This window comes from Gallus gallus, chromosome Z, assembly GCF_016699485.2.
Source record: "Gallus gallus isolate bGalGal1 chromosome Z, bGalGal1.mat.broiler.GRCg7b, whole genome shotgun sequence".
NCBI classification, from domain to species: domain Eukaryota; kingdom Metazoa; phylum Chordata; class Aves; order Galliformes; family Phasianidae; genus Gallus; species Gallus gallus.
Genome location: NC_052572.1, coordinates 65695899 through 65715758, shown reverse-complemented (window position 1 = coordinate 65715758; position 19860 = coordinate 65695899). Strand labels below are relative to the sequence as shown.

Below are 19860 nucleotides of genomic sequence, written 5' to 3'. Positions count from 1 at the left end.
CTAGGGTCTCCAGCACAAGGAAGATGTGGATTGGGTCCAGAGGAGGGCCAGAAAGATCAGAGGGCTGGAGCACCTATCCTATGAAGACAGGCTGAGGGAGCTGGGCTTGTTCAGCATAGAGATGGGAAGAATGTGAAGAGACCTCACTGCAGCCTTTCAGTTCTTGAGAGGAGCTTATGAACAGGAGGGAGACCATTTTTTTTCACGTTTTCATAGTAATAGGATAAGGAGAATAGCTTTACACTAAAAGAGGGGAGATTCAGGTTAGATTTTAGAAAGAAATTCTTTATTCAGAAGGCGGTGAGGCCCTGGCACAGCTGCCCAGGAAAGCTGTGGGTGCCCCATCCCTGCAGGTGCTCCAGGCCAGGTTGGAAGGGGCCATGGACAGCCTCATCGAGTGGGTGGCAATCAGCCCAAAGCAGGGCACTGGAGCTGAATTGGCTTTGAGGTCCTTTCTAACCCAACACATTCTATGATTCTATATTTGTTGGCTTCTGGGCTGCAGATTTACATTCCTTCAATAGGAGATGGAAGAATGACTTCTGAAAATGCAGCAAAGCTCAGTGACTTATATTTACTTTCAATTTCCTTCTTCTTAATCCTGAATTCATTATCATGAACAAACAAACCAGAAAAACAAACAAACAGACAAACAAAAAACACAACTGCCACCAACATAAAAAAAAAAAAAAAAGACAAGTGTACAGTTTAGCAGCTCTGTCAACCTCTTTGCAAATTTCTCTTCTGGTCATGCAGAAGACAAACAAGGTGTGATTCTGCAATCCAGAGCTCCCTCTCCACCAAAGGAAGAAGCGTTTAAGCTTCCAACCAAGCACACAGCAGCCTCCCACAGAAGTGTGTGACTGACTGCACAGTGCTGTTACCAAGGCAGAGAGAAATAGGAGGTAAAAGAGGAGGAGGAAGATACCCTGGCTGTGCGTCAAATATAGCAACTGAGCAATCCCACTTGAAATCCCTGCCCTGCGTTGTGCTCCCTTTGCATGTAAGCTCATTTCTGCAAGACAAGGATGGCCCTACTGAAGTACAGTGCATAAGTGAACACCACAGGGTACAGACACCACAGCATGTCTGAGTTTCTCCCTTGAGGAGTGGCTTTCTGCCCTTGAAGTCCTGCAGCTTACAGCAAGATAAATATTTCACATCCCTTTGCACAGAGAGGGATCTGAAGGGACAAAAGAAAAAAAAAAAAAAAGAGGTTAAGTCACATATCTTAGAGGATATACCAAGATCTTGCCAGAAGCAGAATCTGATGCTCAAAATTCCTGTTCTACCCATGCCAGACACAGCTGCCTCAACAGATAAAAAGAATGTGTAAAGTAACAAATACATTTATTTTATGAGTTACTGTTAAGTACTTTGGACATCAGCACCACTGCTCTACTCACAGCACACTGGTCTGTCTTTCTGCACTCCTCTTACTGACTCAGTGATGCTTGCCTCATCAGGACATGATGCCTGCCAAGCACTTGGATACTCTGACTTCTTCGTAAATTCTAAGTACGTAAACAACTTACCAATAATCACAATGTGATAAAGGCAGACCATATGGTAAAGGTTGTGTGCAGAGCAGTTACATGTGGTGCTGTGGTGGGGCTTGGAGAATTCATCAGAACTCACCAGCCATGACTGTAATTCATAGTATCCAATCAGGTGGACATTTACAGCTCCTTGTTGTGATCTACTCTTCTGAATCTTTCCAGTGTTCTAATCTGAATACTTAACAGTACATATACAGTAGCATTATCTTTCTGCTGTGCACAAGTATTTGTATAGATTACAGCTACCAGCACCTAACATGGACATTCACACCATCAGTAAAGTGACAGCATGGAGATATTAATGACTCAAACTTTTCTTTCCTTTGCACTGAGTCCAAATTCATTGGAACAATGGCAATCAATGCTTTCGAGCCTTTAAGCCATCCTTACACATGTGATACGTGATAGTGTGCACAGACTGAAGATAAATATGTGACCATGCACGCTGGTGAACACAGCACACCATTCTTGGTGTGACCACCTGGCTGTACTAAAGGCTTGTTCTACGTGTCTACCACCACCACTCGCCAGCAGCTGGCACTGATCACAAGATGCTGGCACCAGCCACATAAATATATCTCTTTGTATGGCTCTGTCCATGGTGATTGCAATTAGCTCCAGCATTTCACCATCAGAAGCAGCTCATCAGCTTTACCTTGCAGATCTCTTTCTGCTGCAGCAGTACGAAAGCACCACAAGGACAGGTCACTGCTGGTGGCCATGGCCCCTGTTTTGCTGCGCTTCTATGGTTCTGTCACAAGGATGGAGCTTTCTGCTTTACAGTCTTCCTTTAATTGTTTTTTTGTGTCCACCATGTCCAGCAGAGGACAAGCCTCCTGGTGAGGCTGAAGATCCATGAAGCGCCACTCCTCAAGGACAAGCCTTTCCTCACAAACTTGGAGGCAAAGGATGGGAAAAGATGGACTCCGATGTCTGAACTGGTTTCCAGATGGAACCCAGGATGCTCATCAGGATAGGGAACTGAGGCCTGTTTTGGTCATGCAAGAGTGGCTCCAAAGCAACGCTGGAGGTCTCAGGAGGTCTGGGTCTGCTGGCCTTGAAATGAGAAGTACACAAGACAAGCGCACAGCCTCCTCCCCTTGGAATGTGTTACCAGGAGCTTGGGGAGGCCATAGTTCATTTTATGGAAGGTATCACTGACTTAGGCTGAGGAACTCATGGAGTGGCACTTCCAGCTTCCAGCCCCCTTCAGCGTATGCATCTGAGTGAATGCTGCTGCACTGCAAAGAGTTGGAAAGAAAGCTGGAAGTCTGTATGGTGTCAAAGAAATATTAGACCTTCTTCCGTTAACGAGAAACTCACCAGCATATGGACAAAAGTAATTCAGCATAATGTTCTCACTAGCAAAGCCTGTGGTGATAGAGAAGTTCAATATATACAGGTCACTCCAAAAGTAATGCACCCTAATTATTACCATGGAAACTATAATATATACAAAGAGCATAAAAACACAGACAGAGCAAATCCTCAGCTACAAAACATTGTTTTTCAGTATAGTCATCACCATTAGTTATGCATTTTCACCAGCATGAACAAGAGCCTGCATGCCACACTCATAACAATCTGCACCAGCAGATCTGACCCCCTGTTGCTGTCATCACTGCTGAAACGCACCACTCATCACCTCCCCATGCTCACACATCCACTGGTTGGTCTCCATCAATGTTCAGCAAGTGCTGACGAATATCAATGGGTGCCACTTTTTCTGCATGGAGGAATTCAGTGACACACCTTTCATTCACACACACTTTTATGTCAGACACCATTCTGTCAGACTGCCCTTCTGCTGCCATCTGTCACATGCTAACATGCATGTGTCAAGAAAGTTGTGACTCTACAGCCTCTACAACCATACCACTAACATCTGCCCCTGATGGCAAGGGCCATCACAATAAAATGAGAAGCATTATTTTCGGAGCAGCCTTGGTACTGTTTACCCTTACAGAAAAAAAAGAATAGTGAGGAGTATCTGAACAAGCATCTGTGATGGAATTACACATGAACTTTGCTTCATTGTAAATAAAGGCCATCATCCTACCTACTTAAGCAAAAACATATTTGCACTGCTCCTCTTTGTTTCTTGAGGGGGAAAGGGAAAACGTCGCTGGGGCAGTTTACTGGGGTTGGCTTCATTTACGAGAAGGTAATGAAAGTAATAGCGTTCATTTAACAGGCTGGGTATTATTGATGGGCAGAATGTTTTGTAGCATAGGAACAAGGTGAAAGGCTTCACCAATCTCATTTTTGATACTGACTCACCTTCTGCTGCAGCCCCTTTAAAACTCTACTACTTCAGTATCCCCCTCTTATAAAATAATGCATCTCCTCCTTGAGGCCATGTCAGATTTTCACAGCCTTGTGATAGCTGACAACCACTCCACTCACTTTAAACTACCAGTTACCCAAGTATGTTGGGTATTTATTTTTTAAGAGCTCTGCGCTTTAGGATCCAGGAGGGCTGCATGTTTCTGTCAAACAAAATACTCTAAAATACTCTGCACCAAAGGAATCAATAAGCTCTTGTCAGCACTGAGCTCTGTACCAACACATGAGATGCCTTCTTACTCGCCACAAAGTCTTGCATCAGCACCGGGTGCTCATTAGGTCAGCTTCCTAACTGTAATGTCAGCAGGTGGATGACGAGCTGGCCCTCATCTCCCACTAATGAACCCAACAAGTGCTCTGACGCATGGCAGTGAGACTGGGATCTCTGCATGTGGGCTGGGTACAGCTGGGGCAAATCAGCATCTTGGCTTGCATAACTGCAAATCCACAAGCACTGGCTGTTTCTGTGGATCCGCCTGTGAGTGGCTGCCCTCCCTGGCACCTGAGGGTGTATAAACCTGCACAGCACTGCAGCTGCAACATGCTGGAGAGGCACCATTCTTCCCACCGCCATCACTAAGGATGGCTTTTTGGTCCACACTCCCAGCACAATGGCCAGTGAAGGAAGAACACCAGTGACTTTCGCAAAAGTTACAGATTTAATGATCTAGGAGCCCGTCCTGAGTTATGCAAAATGCACAGAGTTAGGTATTCACAAAATTGCTTCAGCATAATTGTCAGCACGTGGATTGTTTGCAAACAGCTAGCACAAACTACTTAGTGCTAATCATTTGTTCCATGACATAGTTAGTCATGCACTATTTCTGCTCCTTGAGTGGGTGATTGTATCCTCCTAACGGAGAGGATAAGAACCAGTGAAAATGAAGCACACCCTGGGATTCTGACACAAGTAAGCAGTTATGATAAAATACAAGAACGTCATGTCTCACTAATCCCTGCAAGATGCTCGTGTCTGTCTATCTGCACGCACATAACGCACGATGACTGTGCGGCCTGGTGGTGAACCATGCTTAGGGATCGGGAATACACGTCAGTGGGTTCTGGCTCAGCAAGTCTTCGCAATCCCCTCAACAACTGCTAGCGCTGCAGAGAAGCACCTAATTCCTCCAGACAACCTGAGGGGAAGGGATGACAAAGCACTGCTCCTACGAGTTTGACAAGAACATATGATCAAAGCTGCAGGAAACAGTGCTGCTTCAGGGGGAGGGAACCTATAATTAAAACCACAAAAACAGCATATTTCCCAGAGAAATAGAAACATGTTCTTTCCTTTCTTTTCCCTATTTCACTTTTTTTTTCTGTTTACGTGACTCCAGCACCTGAATGCAAGTCTTGGTCAGTTTTTCAAAAGATAAACTACACTTCTACATGTTTCAGTGGTCTGGGATGGAGCTAAAGAAGGTGAAAATAATGCAAGCTCTGAATTTTGATATTTTGCATCAACACGAAGGGAGCACTGCCCCATCTGAGCAAGGGATCTAAAATATTCTGCAAAATTCCATGCTTAAAACCTTCGGTGGTACCACGCAGAACACTAGGATGTATTATTAATAAACAGGAGTGAAACAGCCAGCCAGCTGCGAGGATAAAAGGCAGGGAAAGATGCACAGAGCAGCATCTTCCGTGGAAGGTTTGTTTTGGTTCTTTCCTGAAACGAAGGCGAGGTAAGCAGTGTTTATTTGGAGACCGTTCTTCAATTGACTGGAGACTGAGTACGTGCTTAGGAACACTGATTTAAATAGCTGCAGACTGCTAAACTTCCAACAAAAGATTTTTGGCTTTCCAGTTCCTTACCCCACTGTATTTCCCCACAGTTTTTAAGCTTCAGCTGGAGAAGGCTGGATTTTCTGTTATAGTCCTCTGCTCAACAGCCACCTTGAATTCTTATTTCTTCCCCTCTTACTGACAATAATAAACCATCCTGTTGGTCGTTATTCACTAATAAGATCAGTAATAATTTTGTATAGCTCTTGGAAGACACGCATTTGCTCTTATAACACTAGAGTATGTAACATACACAATAAGATGGATCATCTCTATTATCTTTGGTCTTATTCAGTGAATGGGTTTCTACACACCTTTAAGTGAAGGGAATTTCTGGTGAAAATAAGGTACAAACATGTAAAATTAAAGGTTAAAGTTGATAGCCATGTTGAGATCAATTGTGAATATAGTTTTAATATCACAGTAGCAAGCCACAGATTTGTTAGACTGATTCCTCATCCTCACCAAAGCCATATCATGCTCAGGAGAACAGGAAGTCTGAATATATTAGTTTGCTTTTGTTAATGATAGCCAATGCATCAGAAAAAAACTACAGATACCCACACAGCTCTTCTTGTAGTCAATGTTTCCTTTCATTTGAGCAATCAAATTGCACCAGGACAGAATTTTGTAGAAAGTGAACATCAGAAATTAACACTTTCAGTATTTGCAAGTTTCAGCTTCCAAGTATATCTCAGTTCTCATGCTCATCAGACTGGATGGAAAAAAAAATACCATGTGTCTCAGCCAAGCAACTAAAACCATATCCCAAACTGGTCCCTACTGAAACCCAGCGAAGTAAAAGGAAGCATTTACATAAATTTTTGGAAGGCTTGAGGATGCAGTTATATCTAATGCCTTTATTTTTCGTCCTTGTTCCAGAAATCTCAGGTGTTTTTCATGCAGAAAAAAATGTCTATAATTATCAGATGTATTATTCGCTATGAGTTCTTATTTCATTTTCCTTTTAAAGTGCACTTCTGGGGAGGAATACAAGAACAGTATGATCTGGGCAACAAGCTCCCATTCTCTACGCAAGGCATCTTTCTTATGCTAATAATGTGACATGTTGCATCCCACAAGCCTCATTTTGCCATTTATTCCTTTGCTGCGAACCCGGATGGGTTGTGAATGCCCACAGAGGACATCGTGGAACAGCTAACTTTCACATAGCTACATGTTACATATTTATATGCACTGTCAAAATGGTGGGAAGATACGAAATTCAGTTCCACTGGAAACTAGCAGGCTAAGCTATTTATAAATAAGTGTCTTATTTTTGGTGCTCTTCAGAAAATGTGACGAACAGTGAGTGATGAGCAATTTATGTTGCTGATCATTTGTATCACAATAGAGCCTCGTGGTCTTTTTCTGGAGTCAAGACTGTTAATTTAGGATTTGTATTATCCTACAGTGGAATACAGTACTCAGAACAAAGACCGGTGGGCAAGACTATGAGAGGATGACAGAAGCAAGGTGCATTGAAAATGGAAGAGTAGGTACAAAACAGTGCAGCTGAACGAAATTGGAGGGTTCCTGAAGATTCTGGGTATCAATATTTGGAAGAGACCACTCACCCATCTTTCTCTCAAAAAAATAAAAGAATAAAAAATGGAAGTTTCAGTATTAAGGAGTCCTTTCCCACAAGTATTCTGCTCTGAAGGATATTCTATTTATACAGTAAAAGATTACGTTACACAAAACACAGCATAATGAATCTGAAATAAACACTGTTAGAAGGATTACATGCTCTGAAGAGATCTTATGGGTCTTATAATGGAAAAGCTGGTTTTCATTAACAAGTGTGTAAGTAGCCTGTACTAAGTAAATAATTCATGCGTATAAAAGGATGATCATAAGGGTGACTGGATAATGATCATTTTGCATTCCCTGGGTTGGCTGTTGGATGCGGGATACCTCATCAGAGGCCACCAGGGTATCATTAGCTGTACCAGTCTATCCAGCATGTTTCCATACTGATACATTTTTACATGAACTTTTAAGGAGGTGATTAATAGTCTTTTTTTTTTTTTCCCCCAGACTCCCCAGGAAATGAACAGTGATGCCATGTTTGATCATATATTTCTTTTTTCTCTCTGAGAAGTGCACGGGGCTGAACGGCGCCTGTCAGCTGCACTGATCACACATCTGCTCACATCCAGAACAAGCCTGGCAGCCAGGAAGGGGAGGCTGCTCCCTACATTTCTCCCTGCCTTCAGCCTCAAGCAGTGCAAAAACACCAGATCAGGCTGAGCTGCTCAGCTCAGCGTCCCATGCCTCATGAAAACCAAACCTCAACTACTTCAAGCTCTGCTGCAGATGGTACCAAACTCCCTTGGGCACATCCTTTTCTTCTGGGTCCCGGACAAGCCAGCATCACCAGTGTCATCAGTACAGCTGGAAAAGGGGACCCAAAGACAACAGAGAAGCAGCACCTTCTCTTGCAGCCTTGCTTGATTTTGTGCTCTCGTACTAAGCCCCTGGATACTCCCATCTGGCCAGCATAATGTGCTGCAACGACATTAAAAGCTTTCATGTCCCAAAGCTGAAACCAAAAGCTCCAATGTGTTTTGCTTCAACTGCTTACCTCTATTTCCCTCAAGGCAGTTACTGGGCATGTATTCATCCTCGCAGAGCTCTACATTTCAGCACCTATCACAAGCAATTTAAGCTGAGGAAGCCCAGACAAGTAACTGCTTCACCCTGTTGCCCTTCTAATGTAGGAGCAAAACTAACTGTGCAGTATTAGTGTGCAACAAAAAGTAAGTTACAGCTAACACGGCTCCAGAACGCTCTACAGAGGGCAGCTATCAGCTCCAAATCATGTTCAGATCTATTCTTCCCATGTATTGATGCTTATGTCAAGCATAGTAAATTCTTAGAAACTGTTCCCCTACCGAGAGCTGTTTAACTGAAATATATGAGTGAGCCTTACAAGCTGAGAAAGTGATAAATAATTATGCTTTCATCTAAAATAGCACCGGAAAATTATCAAACTCAACTCATAATACTGATTTTTCATCTATTTGGGGAAAAAAAAAAAAGAAAAAAAAAAAAAGCTCTTTTTAAGCTGGTTTGAGTGAGTACGCTATTAAAACAAGTGTAATGTAACTGCTTTATCAGTGACATCACTGAGAGAGCCCGGTGCATAATACAGCTGCTCTTTTCTGCTATTAATTGCTAGGTCTAATAGTTCTTCCCTTGTAACAAATGCAAGGCTTCATTTTCAAAATCTCAGTTTTTGCTTGAAGATCTATCTTGTCTTTTAACCTTGTCTTAAGTTAAGCCTTGTAAAATGTCTGATGAACAGCATGGGCAATCACTTCCTTCACATTCTTAAAAAAGCTGAAATTGGAATAGTACGCCTTTAGGGAAATACTAAGAGTTTAAAATATGCCTGTGCAGTATATCCATAGATTTTTACAATGCAGTTCAAATCATTTCCACGTTGTAAAATAGGCTTTGCAAGCTATCATCACAGATGAAAGCTGGTGAAGAAAAAGTAATAAAAATACTGTAGCAAGAAAAGGAAAATAATGCCTGTTTCTGCATTTCCTGACATTTGACTTCTATATAACAGCAACAATTAAAATATTGCAGTAATTTACCCATTTGCTGCACTTCACTGGCAGCGGAGGGCGCACCTGTGATCACACTCTCTCCCTTCTCATCTCCACCTCCCCATCTGCAGTCGGGCACACTCAGGTGACTGCAGCACTCTTGATAAAAGCTAATTAGCCAGCACACTGAGGAGCAGATCTTTCCCACCAGGTGCCAAGCAGAAACCTTCCAGTCAGCCTTCTGGCAATGGGGAAGCCAAGCAAGCAGCTTGGTGCAGTCCAGAGAGGGAGAGAGAGAGAAAGACTCAGCACCACTGCCTCACTCGCTGTCCCTGGTCCTTGCAGCAGCCATGTTCCTTGCATAGGCTATATACAACACAGGGCTGCAAGATGCTGTACCATACTCCTCTGTGGGGAAACAGCACAGTAAGCTCAGGACGGAGAAGTGAATGTCAAGTCTGAACAGAGGTATGTCCAGAAAGCCTAAATGCAGCCAAAGCCATGTCCCAGCACCGCTCTGAACAGGTGGCAGATGACACCTGCTAAGGCTTGCTGCAGTTTGTGGTGTCCCTCCCCACTCCTGGCAGTTCTTGTGTATTTGTCAATAATTGCCAAAAGTAATGATCGGAGCTTGATGTGACAGCTGAGAAGCACTTGGGGCCAGATTGTGGACTTGTTAGTCACGCTGCTGAGGAGTCCCTTGCACAAATGGCTTTGCTCAAGTGTGACTCCCTTAATAAATGAATCATCCATCACTGCTGCCCACTCAAGCTTAAATACTTATCCTTTCTGCTGTACTTCCTCTCCTCATGGTGGTGAGGACCATTCTGGCTAATCAACGGGATACATGCAAAAACAGGCAAAACTTTGGGGCCAGGTCAGATGTATAGAACAGCCACTGATGCCAGATGATGCAATCTCAATGCTGCTGTGCTTGGACTTGCTCCCATTCATTGTTAAGTTCTGTTTGGATACCTACTGGTCTGATGCTACACGTGTTGGTACAATCCTGGTCCACCTCCAGGTGCAGGGACACAGTGGAACCACAAGATGCCTGGAAACCCCCACAATGATGCTGTTGGCCTGGCAGTTCCCCAAGACGTCTGCAGGACTCATTTGGGAAATACGGCCTGCTGGAGACAAATGTCCCTATCCAGGGAGCAAGGTAGCCCTGCCAACTCAACCCTGGCAAGCTTCTTGGCTCTCTGCTTGGTGACCCTAGCTCCTCGTATGGTGATTTCATATAAAACTCTATTATTCTGTTTTTATGCTTCTGGAGTCACAGAAACTAAGAGACAGAGAAGGGCACTTCCTCCTTCCTTTCCTGATTCAGTTTATTTTCTCCTTATCTGCCCTTGTGTCACTTGCATTTATGTCTCTGGTGTTCTTTTTTCTTGTTTTCTTTCCTCTCTTTTCTCTGGCTTCTTTCAGCTATTCAGTATAAACTCTGCAATACACAGCTATCAGCACTGCAGTGTGATTTGGTGGGCTCTTCTGTTTGACTGAAAACACAATCCTTACCATACTTAAAAGCTCTTTGATCAGATCTATGGAAACATGATTCTTCTTTGGAAGACAAGCCTGGAATGAGAAAAGAAACTGCTTTTTCCAGTTTTCTGTTGATCACTGTAAGGGATTAACAGAAATACATAAATTCTATCTGTGCTAAACCTGGATTTCTTTCACATTCAAATATTGCAAGGAAGTCTCAGCAGGAAGTAAACAGAACACACAGGCTAAACATTTTTATTTGATGACTTAAACGAGTAACTAGATCCAACATAGATTTGAGTTCTAATGCCATGAGCTTTCATTATTTCATGGGTTTAAATAATAAATAACTCATTAAATGTACCCTAGATGAAAATGTCTATAAGTGGTCTTTGAATTTAATTGTGAACATTGAATTGATTAACAGCTTAGTGAGGTCTGCCATGTATTCTAGTGAAAATATGGGTTGCTCGGGCTTTTGTGATTAATAAATTCTTGGTGGAAGTTATACTGCACACCCCAATTCACATTTGTAGAGAATGTTTGCTTTGTCAGTACTCCGTTTACTGCCTAAAGTTTGTATTCATATAGTACCTATCAGCAAATCTGCTTGGCCAAAATTTAATTTTTACTTACTGAATGCCACATGGGTGTTTCTTCTGTCAGCAGGCATCATTACGTACAGTAAGAATTAACCACTTAACTCTGCCATGATTTAATCACTCATTATCAACATGAGTTTGTACACTGTACTATGAAAGATCTCCTCAGTTAGGAAGATACCTTTTTAGGAATATCCATAACAGCAAAAACACAAAAAACCCACCAAGTTTGCAACTGAATCTGATGTTAACTCAGTGTTTCCTGCATCACAGCAATAACACGTGATGGGGAATGAGCAAATCCTGTTATTAGACAGCTCAGATATTTTCTCCAAAATCTAGTGCCTTATGATCAGTACAGCAAGGAAGGAGACTAAGAGCACATTAGACTACAAGGCAGGTATCTTTTTTTTTTTAGTTTCTGTATTACTTCAATAAAGATAATTTCCTTAGTTTATGTAGTAAGTGCCTTCCAATGCAATACTCAACTGGGAGAATCATTTTCCCCCCATCTCCTTCCCCAGTTGCAGCTCTTCTACACCCTTTTCAAATGGAATTTATATAACTGAAAACACAACAGAGCTTATGAAGTTGACTATGTGATTTGATAAAACATGACAGAAGTAGATTCACTTCAACAACAAAGTGATCATTGACATAATATTATCTAAAGATTCACAAAGTCAGATACCCTAAATAATTATAGACTGAGTGAACATTCTGAATCTGGGTAATAAACCATTGCTGTAATTGAGACAGTTTTCCCACTGTTGAGCTGAAGCCACTTGAACAGAGAATCTCTGGTGTATGTATTTCAAATAATGCTGCACTACCCAGTTTCCAGTGTCTTAGATCGGTACGTACTACCTATACCCTCCTAACCTGAAAATAAGCAGACACACATGGCCAACATTTCCTTAAGTAACAACTATTTGGAAAAAAGAAAATAAAAATGTACAATAAGATATGGACTGTGAATAAAGCTGTGATTGGTGGTTGACCAAACCACAAACACTAGAAAACAAAACACTTCTATGCACCAAAGATGTTTAAGAAACTTAGGTGGTAAGTATAAAAAGCCTGCTGAAATATTTCACTGCAACTTAGGTGGTAAGGCTAGTGAAGTGAATCTAGTGATAAGCTTCTGGGGTTACAAAGAACGTGATGTCTTGAAATAGTACCTTTGAAATCACTCTTCCACCTCATAATACTGTTTCTCCATAAGCAATAAAACAGATAAGAAAATGCATTCTCGCAACTCAAAGTACATTTATCATATATCATGCTGAAATACTGTAAGCTGGAAGATCCCTTAATACCAGAAGCCCAGAGACAGGATGGCAAATTCAATGGCGTTCTGAGGGGCTTCCTTATAAAGAAGAGGGGATGGAAATAGTGCTGAAAGGTGAGGAGACTTGGAAAAGTGCACCCCAGCACAGCATTGGCTCCTTCTACATCAACGCAATGTTTAATTAAGGATTCAGGGAGAGAACTGAAGTAAATAAACTCTAACCACTTTCCTGCATTCCAAAAAAACAAACACACCCTGAGCTATGGCACTGAGGAGACGACCTCATAATACATCAGATGCCAATGCAACTTTCAAATGTTATGCCACCATCGATTTGAGAAAACCTGGGAGCTTTCTGATCGTGGGCCAGAATACAAACAACTCCTTCCTCCCTTCAGCACACAGCATCTGCCCGGTGTATGGTAACAGACAGACTGGCCTCAGCTGACAACTCAGCAAACACTGAAACTGTGCTTGTCCTATAGCTTGTGATACTCAACACCACGCCGGGCCACAGGTAAGAACCATCCTCAAATTAACAGTCTGAGGACAACGTATGATACCAGGGAGGAGCAAGTGAGAGGCAGGAGACGGCAGTGCTCAGCAGGTACCAGAGTTCACCTTGTCTGAAATGGGTCCAGTCAGCAAACATGGCACTGCTGTGGTTTAACAGAGGGCTGCTGCAACAAAGAAATCTCTCTCACGGCACTACGACACCAACACTGCTAGCAAAATGTGAATTACACCTCTGAAATTTGTGTTTAAAAGAATTAATGGCTCTAGGAGAGCTGACCAGAGAAGGTACTACGTTAGGCGGCAGAGTAAAAAGACTCTCGCTTAATAAGCAGATCTGTAGTCCAAACTATGCAGGTTTCAAAAACAGAACAGTACTGAGACCTTCGTCTGAACAGACACCAACTGAACATCTGTTTTCATGCCATTTCCAGATTTTATCTCTTTTTTTTTCCCCCCAGGACATCTCACAGAATCACAATATCCCGAGTTGGAAGGGTTCCATACGGATCAAAGAATCCAACTCCATCTCTCACAAACCCCCGAGGTGCCCTGCTGCAGTGTGCCATACAATTTATGCAGTGAGGTGAGAAGGGCTGGTGATCACAGGGACCACTGAATACTGACTGCTCACCTGTTCAGCACCTGGCACAAACTCTAACATGTGGACCAAATCAGATTAGAGATGACAGTAAGAACTACAAGAAGCTGCAGTTAGGCATGTGTTTTGCAGTCTCCCATGGACAATGAGATATCTTTTTTTTTTTTTTCTTGCAGATCAGAAATAACTTTCTGATGCAATTATGGCTTGAAGGAGGAAAAGAAGTGTCTGCGCTATCAGCTGCACAGCTCTTCCACACCCTCATTCCCCTTTTCTTTTCAAAGAGAACTTAATCCCTTTAAAGTTAAATGCTAATGGTCATTTTCCTTTAGAGCCTCTGCTCTGAGCACGAGGTTGCTAATTTGTCAGGAAACTCACTGTTTAAACTAAAACTCGTGACGTGATTTATGTATTCTTTTTACCCTTTCTGAAGTCATAGCAGTGATCAGAAGTGTTGGTAATTCCAGTTACTCCGGAAACCAGATGAAGTATGGACGGGCCATGCACAAACCAGGATGATTCAGATTTATTTTGTTCTGTTTTGTTGCTCAGGAAAGAATCCTTCTAATGCTAAAAGACATTAGAGCTACCGATTTATCTGAAGCCCCCTGAAAATAGTCCATTAGCTCTGAAGTTCAGACAAAAGCTGCTGCAAACATTATCTCCCTTGTGTTCCTGATACTATCACCTGTAAAATAGAAATTACGGGCTATCCTTCCCAAACTCCGGGCTCTGTGCTACGAATGGTATCACTGTATTTATTTGTGGCTCACGTTCTCTAGTACTGTTCGCTATTTCCTCTCTGAGAAAATAGCTAATGACGTTAGCAGTACTGAAAAGAAAAAGTGTATGTTATGAAAAAATTAACAAGGTAAGTCCTGCCTCAATGACATCAGTGCTCGTGAGCTGCTGTCTTCAAAATAATGATCTGTCAAAGCTTCAATGTGATCTGCATTTGTGTTAGCAGTAAAGGAATCCAGTGGTTTTCTGCTTGCTGAACGATGGTGATAAATTGTTACTTTTGCTTACTGAGAGTGTGAAAATTTACAGGACTGACAGTAAACTCAGAAAAGTAAACAGCTTCTTTCAGGTCAAAACAGCGTCTGGATTTACTGTCAGTCTACGTTAGTCACTAAATCGCATATACAAATCAAAATGAAAGAAAAATATGTCACATTTTACTCTGCAGAGCATCCCTTGAAGCTGTGCGTGTTCTGACACACAACCCTCAGCGCTGTATCTCTGTGATGATTGTTGCCAAGTCATTGTTAATTGTTGTGGGGGAACGCTGTTAGCTTTATCATTCTCTGAACTTCAAAAGAGGAGATTTTAATGAAGAGCAGACATTAAAAAGATGCTCAGACACAGCATTCAAAAGCACTCAGCATCCAGCTGGCTTCTGATGGCCAGCATCGACACTGCGTACCTCCTCTCGATGTCACACGTTTGAAGCACACCACCACACGTGATGGAGGCAACAGCCAGTGCTATTAAAAATGAATTTCAGTTCCAGATCCTGGTCTTCCTCTTCATTTCAAGTATTGCTTTGTGCCACATTACGGAAGACTTGCTCAAAAAACCAAGTGCTTTTCAATTACAATGAATATCTGCTTATTATAAACTTCCATATGAAGGAATAAGGTTGTTGATGTTCAGCGGCAGCACAAGTGTTATATTTGCCACTTTCCCATTGTGTTCCCATTGTGGCATAACTTGAAAAACTAGACCTTGCTGTTCCCTTAAAAGAACCCTATCAAAAGCTCCAAGTAATACCGAGGATGGGCTGCTAGGACAGCACCTAGCAGATGTCATATTTGTTTGCACGTCTGCAACATTCCCAACATGACAGGCGGTAGGCAGTACTCTTCAAGGACAAACACGCTGCAGGCCTGCTGCTATTCCGGCTGGAAAGCCATGGGCCTGCAGGCCGTGCCCTGGGGCATGCTGCTGTGCAGGAGTGAGGACAGCTCTGCCAGGCAGAGCAGGACCAGAGGCTTCTCGGGGCTGACAGCTCCCACACCAGAAACACAGTCACAGGATATCCAGAGCTGGAAGTGACCCACAAGGATCCCCAAGTCCAACTCCTGGCTCCACAGAGCACTACCCAAAATTCAAACCCCAGTGTCTGAGAGCGGCGTCTAGACAACCCAGGAGCTCCAGCACCTTGGCGCCCATTCCAGGGCCCAACCACCCTCTTGGGGAAGAGTGAGATCCCAGCCCTCAACACCTTTCATGCCTTCCCCCCCCTCTAAAAAACCAGCTGCTCAGCCTATTTAGTGACAAAGCCTATCTCACCTAACCACCGTGCCACCCACAGCTGTCTGCTCTAATGCTGCCTGTAGCCAGAAGCGCTCAGCTCACGGCCTTGGGGCTTTTAGGCCTGGAGGCCACGAGATAGCCAATCCACACCAGCACTAGCACAGGATGGAGAGACAGACAAAACCCCTGCCTGGGGCAGTAAGCCATCAGAGCTGCCCAGGCCAACCGCACTGGCTCTCCCAGGTCTGAGATGGTGCTGGAAATCCTGCAGCTCTGGGAAACACATGAGGTGAGGCCTCCAGAGTTAGCTTCTGAATGGTGTCTGTTAAGTGAAAGTATGAAGCAGTATTCAGAAGGATGCGCAGGCTCTCCAAGCCAATCCCGGAGATGAATAGATTTATATTACCGGCTGGCCTTTAAACACAGATGAGATTTTTTTAATATCTGCAAAGCCTTGAAGAGGGATTTTTTTTTAAGCTGATCTGAAAAAAAAAAACCAAAAAAAAAAAACCCTGAATCTCTTCAGCACTTAAACACAGGTTTAAAGTCAGGAATTGGTTTCATTGTCACAGATAACAATGACATTTAAACATCTGCTTAGGAACAAAGTCCTGATTTGGACAGATTTATCCAATGAAAACAGTTGGCTCCCCACTGAGAAGAGTGTGAAAGTTAAGCAGGAACCATGAAGTCTGCGAAAGGAACAATGACTGCTGTCCTGCATGATATACGTTTAACATATGTTGTGTCCTCAGGCAGCTTCAGATGAACTTATCCCCATCTGAAATGGAAGAGAAAATAATTCTGATTCTAGCAGGGCAGGGAGATGGTTCAGGCTCTGGTCTTCAAGGAACTTTGGTTGTTGGCTCAGGTACAAGAGGGAATGTAACTGCAAGGTGGGCTGGTATCACTCAGCTAACTTGGGTGCTACTGGCACCAAGCACATAGAAACAGCAGCATTCAGTGGTATGGATCACCTTGAGTTTGCGCATAATCTGTAGAGAAACCCTCTACCTTTCTTGCCAAGCTAGAGAAAACCAGCAGAGGTTAGAGCAGCACACAGTGGTCACACCTCCAATTACAAACTAGCTCTTTTCCTACTTTTTCTGTCATGGTCTTAACACCAAAAAATATACAGAAAATATTGATCCAGGCTGGGATTTCTATTTGCTTTTGCAAAGAAAATTCAGTTGGTAATTTTTTTTTTTTTCCTGATTAAATTCTGAGTGCAAAGTTGAGCTATCTCCTTCTTCGTAAAACAACTGCTACTGCTCTTCCTGGCTACTTAAATGGCAGCTTCTGCCATCTTATCACAACTTCCCTTGCGTGGGCCACGCAGAAGGGGGTGTTTTCTTCCCACTCCTTCACCTGGACATGACTTTTGGCACCGAGCCTGCATTTGCAACATACTGAACCATCACCACCTTTTCCCAGAGCTTATAGCACAACGATGCCACCTCTGCATGGCAGAAAATTCAGCACTCCTGGGACGCTGCCTTAAGTTGTGCATCAGGCAGTTAGGCACGGGCTTTTGATGCTATGACTATAGCTACACAAACACAGACACAGTCAGCCTGTAGTTTCTGCTGTTTTAGGTAAGCATTACAGTACTCCACAAACCAAACTAGCAGTGATGCACGAACTACAAGTAACAGAAATGCTCAGTGAAAACCAAGTAAGAGCGAATAACTTCCCTGAAAACTGTCACCGCGTGAACAATCGATAGATACTACCCCACACGAACTCTGCAAAGCATCCTGACCACTAATACATACATAAAGTAATAAATAAAAACATTAACCTCTCTCACCCCACCCCTTTTCTTTTCGGTAACGACCCTCTTTTAGCTTGGGAAGCTTCTCCAAAAGTCAAGCCTCTCCAGCGGATCGCCTCTCACACTGCCCGGGCTGCACCGCAGGAGCCGCTATCTCATCTCAGCCGCGCAACTCCGCACGGCAAACCACGCCGCGCTCGCAACTTCGCTCTCACCGCCGAGTCGCCGTCTCCAGTGCGAGGAGAGGATGCTCTGCCCCGCCACCACAGGGAAAGGATGCTTAGAAGCGGGAGAGGGCGCAGGACGGGGGCAGAACGACTCCGGCGGCCGCGAAACCGGCGCGCGCTCCCCACGCCGGACCCCGCTCCCCGCGCCCCGACCCCGACCCCGGCCCCCTCCGGCACGGCTCCCGGAATGCGGGCACCGCGCCGCACCCTCCCCTCTCCCCCCGCGCCCCCCGTCTCCTTACCGGGCTCCGCCGGGGGAACTCTCCCAGCACGATGCTGACCACGGGGATGCGCAGCGCCGCCGAGACGAAGTCCAGCTCCAGCATCTCCCCGCGGCTCTGCGGGAAGGCGAGGATGGCGGAGACCCCCTGCACCACCACGGTGTGGCAGAGGCTCTGCAGGAAGGAGACGGGGTCGTTGCTCCACGAGGCGCTGGGGGAAGAGAAGGGGAATAGGGGCAGGTCGCCCAGCCCCGCCTCGATCGCCATCACCACCTCCAGGGACAGGTTGTAGGGCAGCAGCCCGGCCACGCCGTTGAGGTTCGCCACGGCCAGCAGTAGCGCGTCCCGCGGCGAGGGAGCGGGCCCCGGCCGCCGCTCCCCGCCGCCCCCCGGCCGGCGGCCCCGGGCCCCCGCCGCAACCTCCCCCTCGGGGCCGCCGCCCGCCGCCTCCCCGCTCCAAGCGGCGGTGGGGGCGCGGGGCTGCAGGTGGGTGGCCCCCACCCTGACGGTGTGCCCGATGCGCCGCAAGATCTGGCAGGGCTGCGGGTGGGACGCGGAGCCGGGCACCGCCGCCAGCACCAGGGCGCAGGGCGGCAGCAGCAGCAGGCACGCCTGGCCCAGGAGCCCGCGCACCCCTGGCCGACACATGGCCCGCCGCCGCCGCCCGCCGCCTCCCCCGGCCCCGGCCCCGGCCCCGGCTCCGGCTCCGGCCCCGGCCCACCCCGCCTCAGCCGCCCCGCGCGCGGCCGGCAGCGGCATCAGCCGCGGCGGGCGAACCCGGCGCAGAGCCGCCCCCGCCGCCGCCCATGGGGCCCCGCCGCCGCGCCCCCGCCCCGGGGCCGGAGGGAGTGGGGGGGGCTCAGCCCCCGGCCCGCCCCTCGCGGTGCCCGGGCTGCAGCCGGACGGCCCCGGGGCGGCCCCCACGCCGCCCCCGCAGCGGTTCCCCGCGCGCTGCTTCTCCCCACGCCGTCCCCCGGCCGTCTCCCAGCCCGGCTCCGCTCCGCAGCCCCCGGCGCGCTGCCCTGCCCGGCTCCGGAGAGAGCGAGAAAAGTTGCCGGGCGGCGGGGCTGCGGGCGGTCGCTGGGCTGCGCTGCGCTCCCACCGGGAGGGACGGCGAGCGGCTCCTCCCCGGGCAGCCGGGACTTGTAGTCGCCGCCGCCCCCGCCGGCAGGGAGCCGCCCGCCCGGCGGGAGGATGGAGAGCTGCGGGGAGCGCCCGCTCCCTCCCCAGGGCGCGCGTCCCGGGACGGCCCCGACGGACGGCGCCGAGCGCCGCAAGAGGTGGAAGGGCGAGCGGGAGGCAGTACGGCGCGCAGCTCGGGGGTGTCTGTCAGTGCCCGGGCCCCGCCCGCGGGCGCACCTCGGGAGCAGCGCCGGGTGTCTCCGTCTGCGTGCGGCCGCTTTGCCAATGCGCGTTGTTCAGCGCGTGGGACCCGAGCGCTGCGCTCAGCGAGGCGTGAGCGCTTTCTCCAGTTGTTTCTATGACAGAACACTTTTCTCCCGGGAGAAAACAGAGCGGAGATGCGCGTTTGCGTGTGCGTCCGCAGGGGACTGCGGAAAGCCCCCGCTTCGCCTCAGAGCCGCTAATTTGGTTCAGCTCCCGGCAGCGCTGTGAGCCGCGCGAGCCCGAGG

At 46.3% G+C, this 19860-nt stretch overlaps 1 protein-coding gene across 1 annotated transcript in view; it reads right to left on the bottom strand.

Moving 5' to 3' along the window:
• The window catches only part of GRIN3A (glutamate ionotropic receptor NMDA type subunit 3A), a 68432-nt gene extending 49419 nt beyond the window's left edge, over window positions 1-19013 (bottom strand). Inside the window, exon 1 of the mRNA XM_001232181.7 lies at window positions 18251-19013. Within this exon, the coding sequence (XP_001232182.4) occupies window positions 18251-18988 (738 nt within the window). The 5' untranslated portion in view covers window positions 18989-19013. The remainder of the gene's footprint in view (window positions 1-18250) is intronic.
• Window positions 19014-19860: the final 847 nt, after the last annotated feature.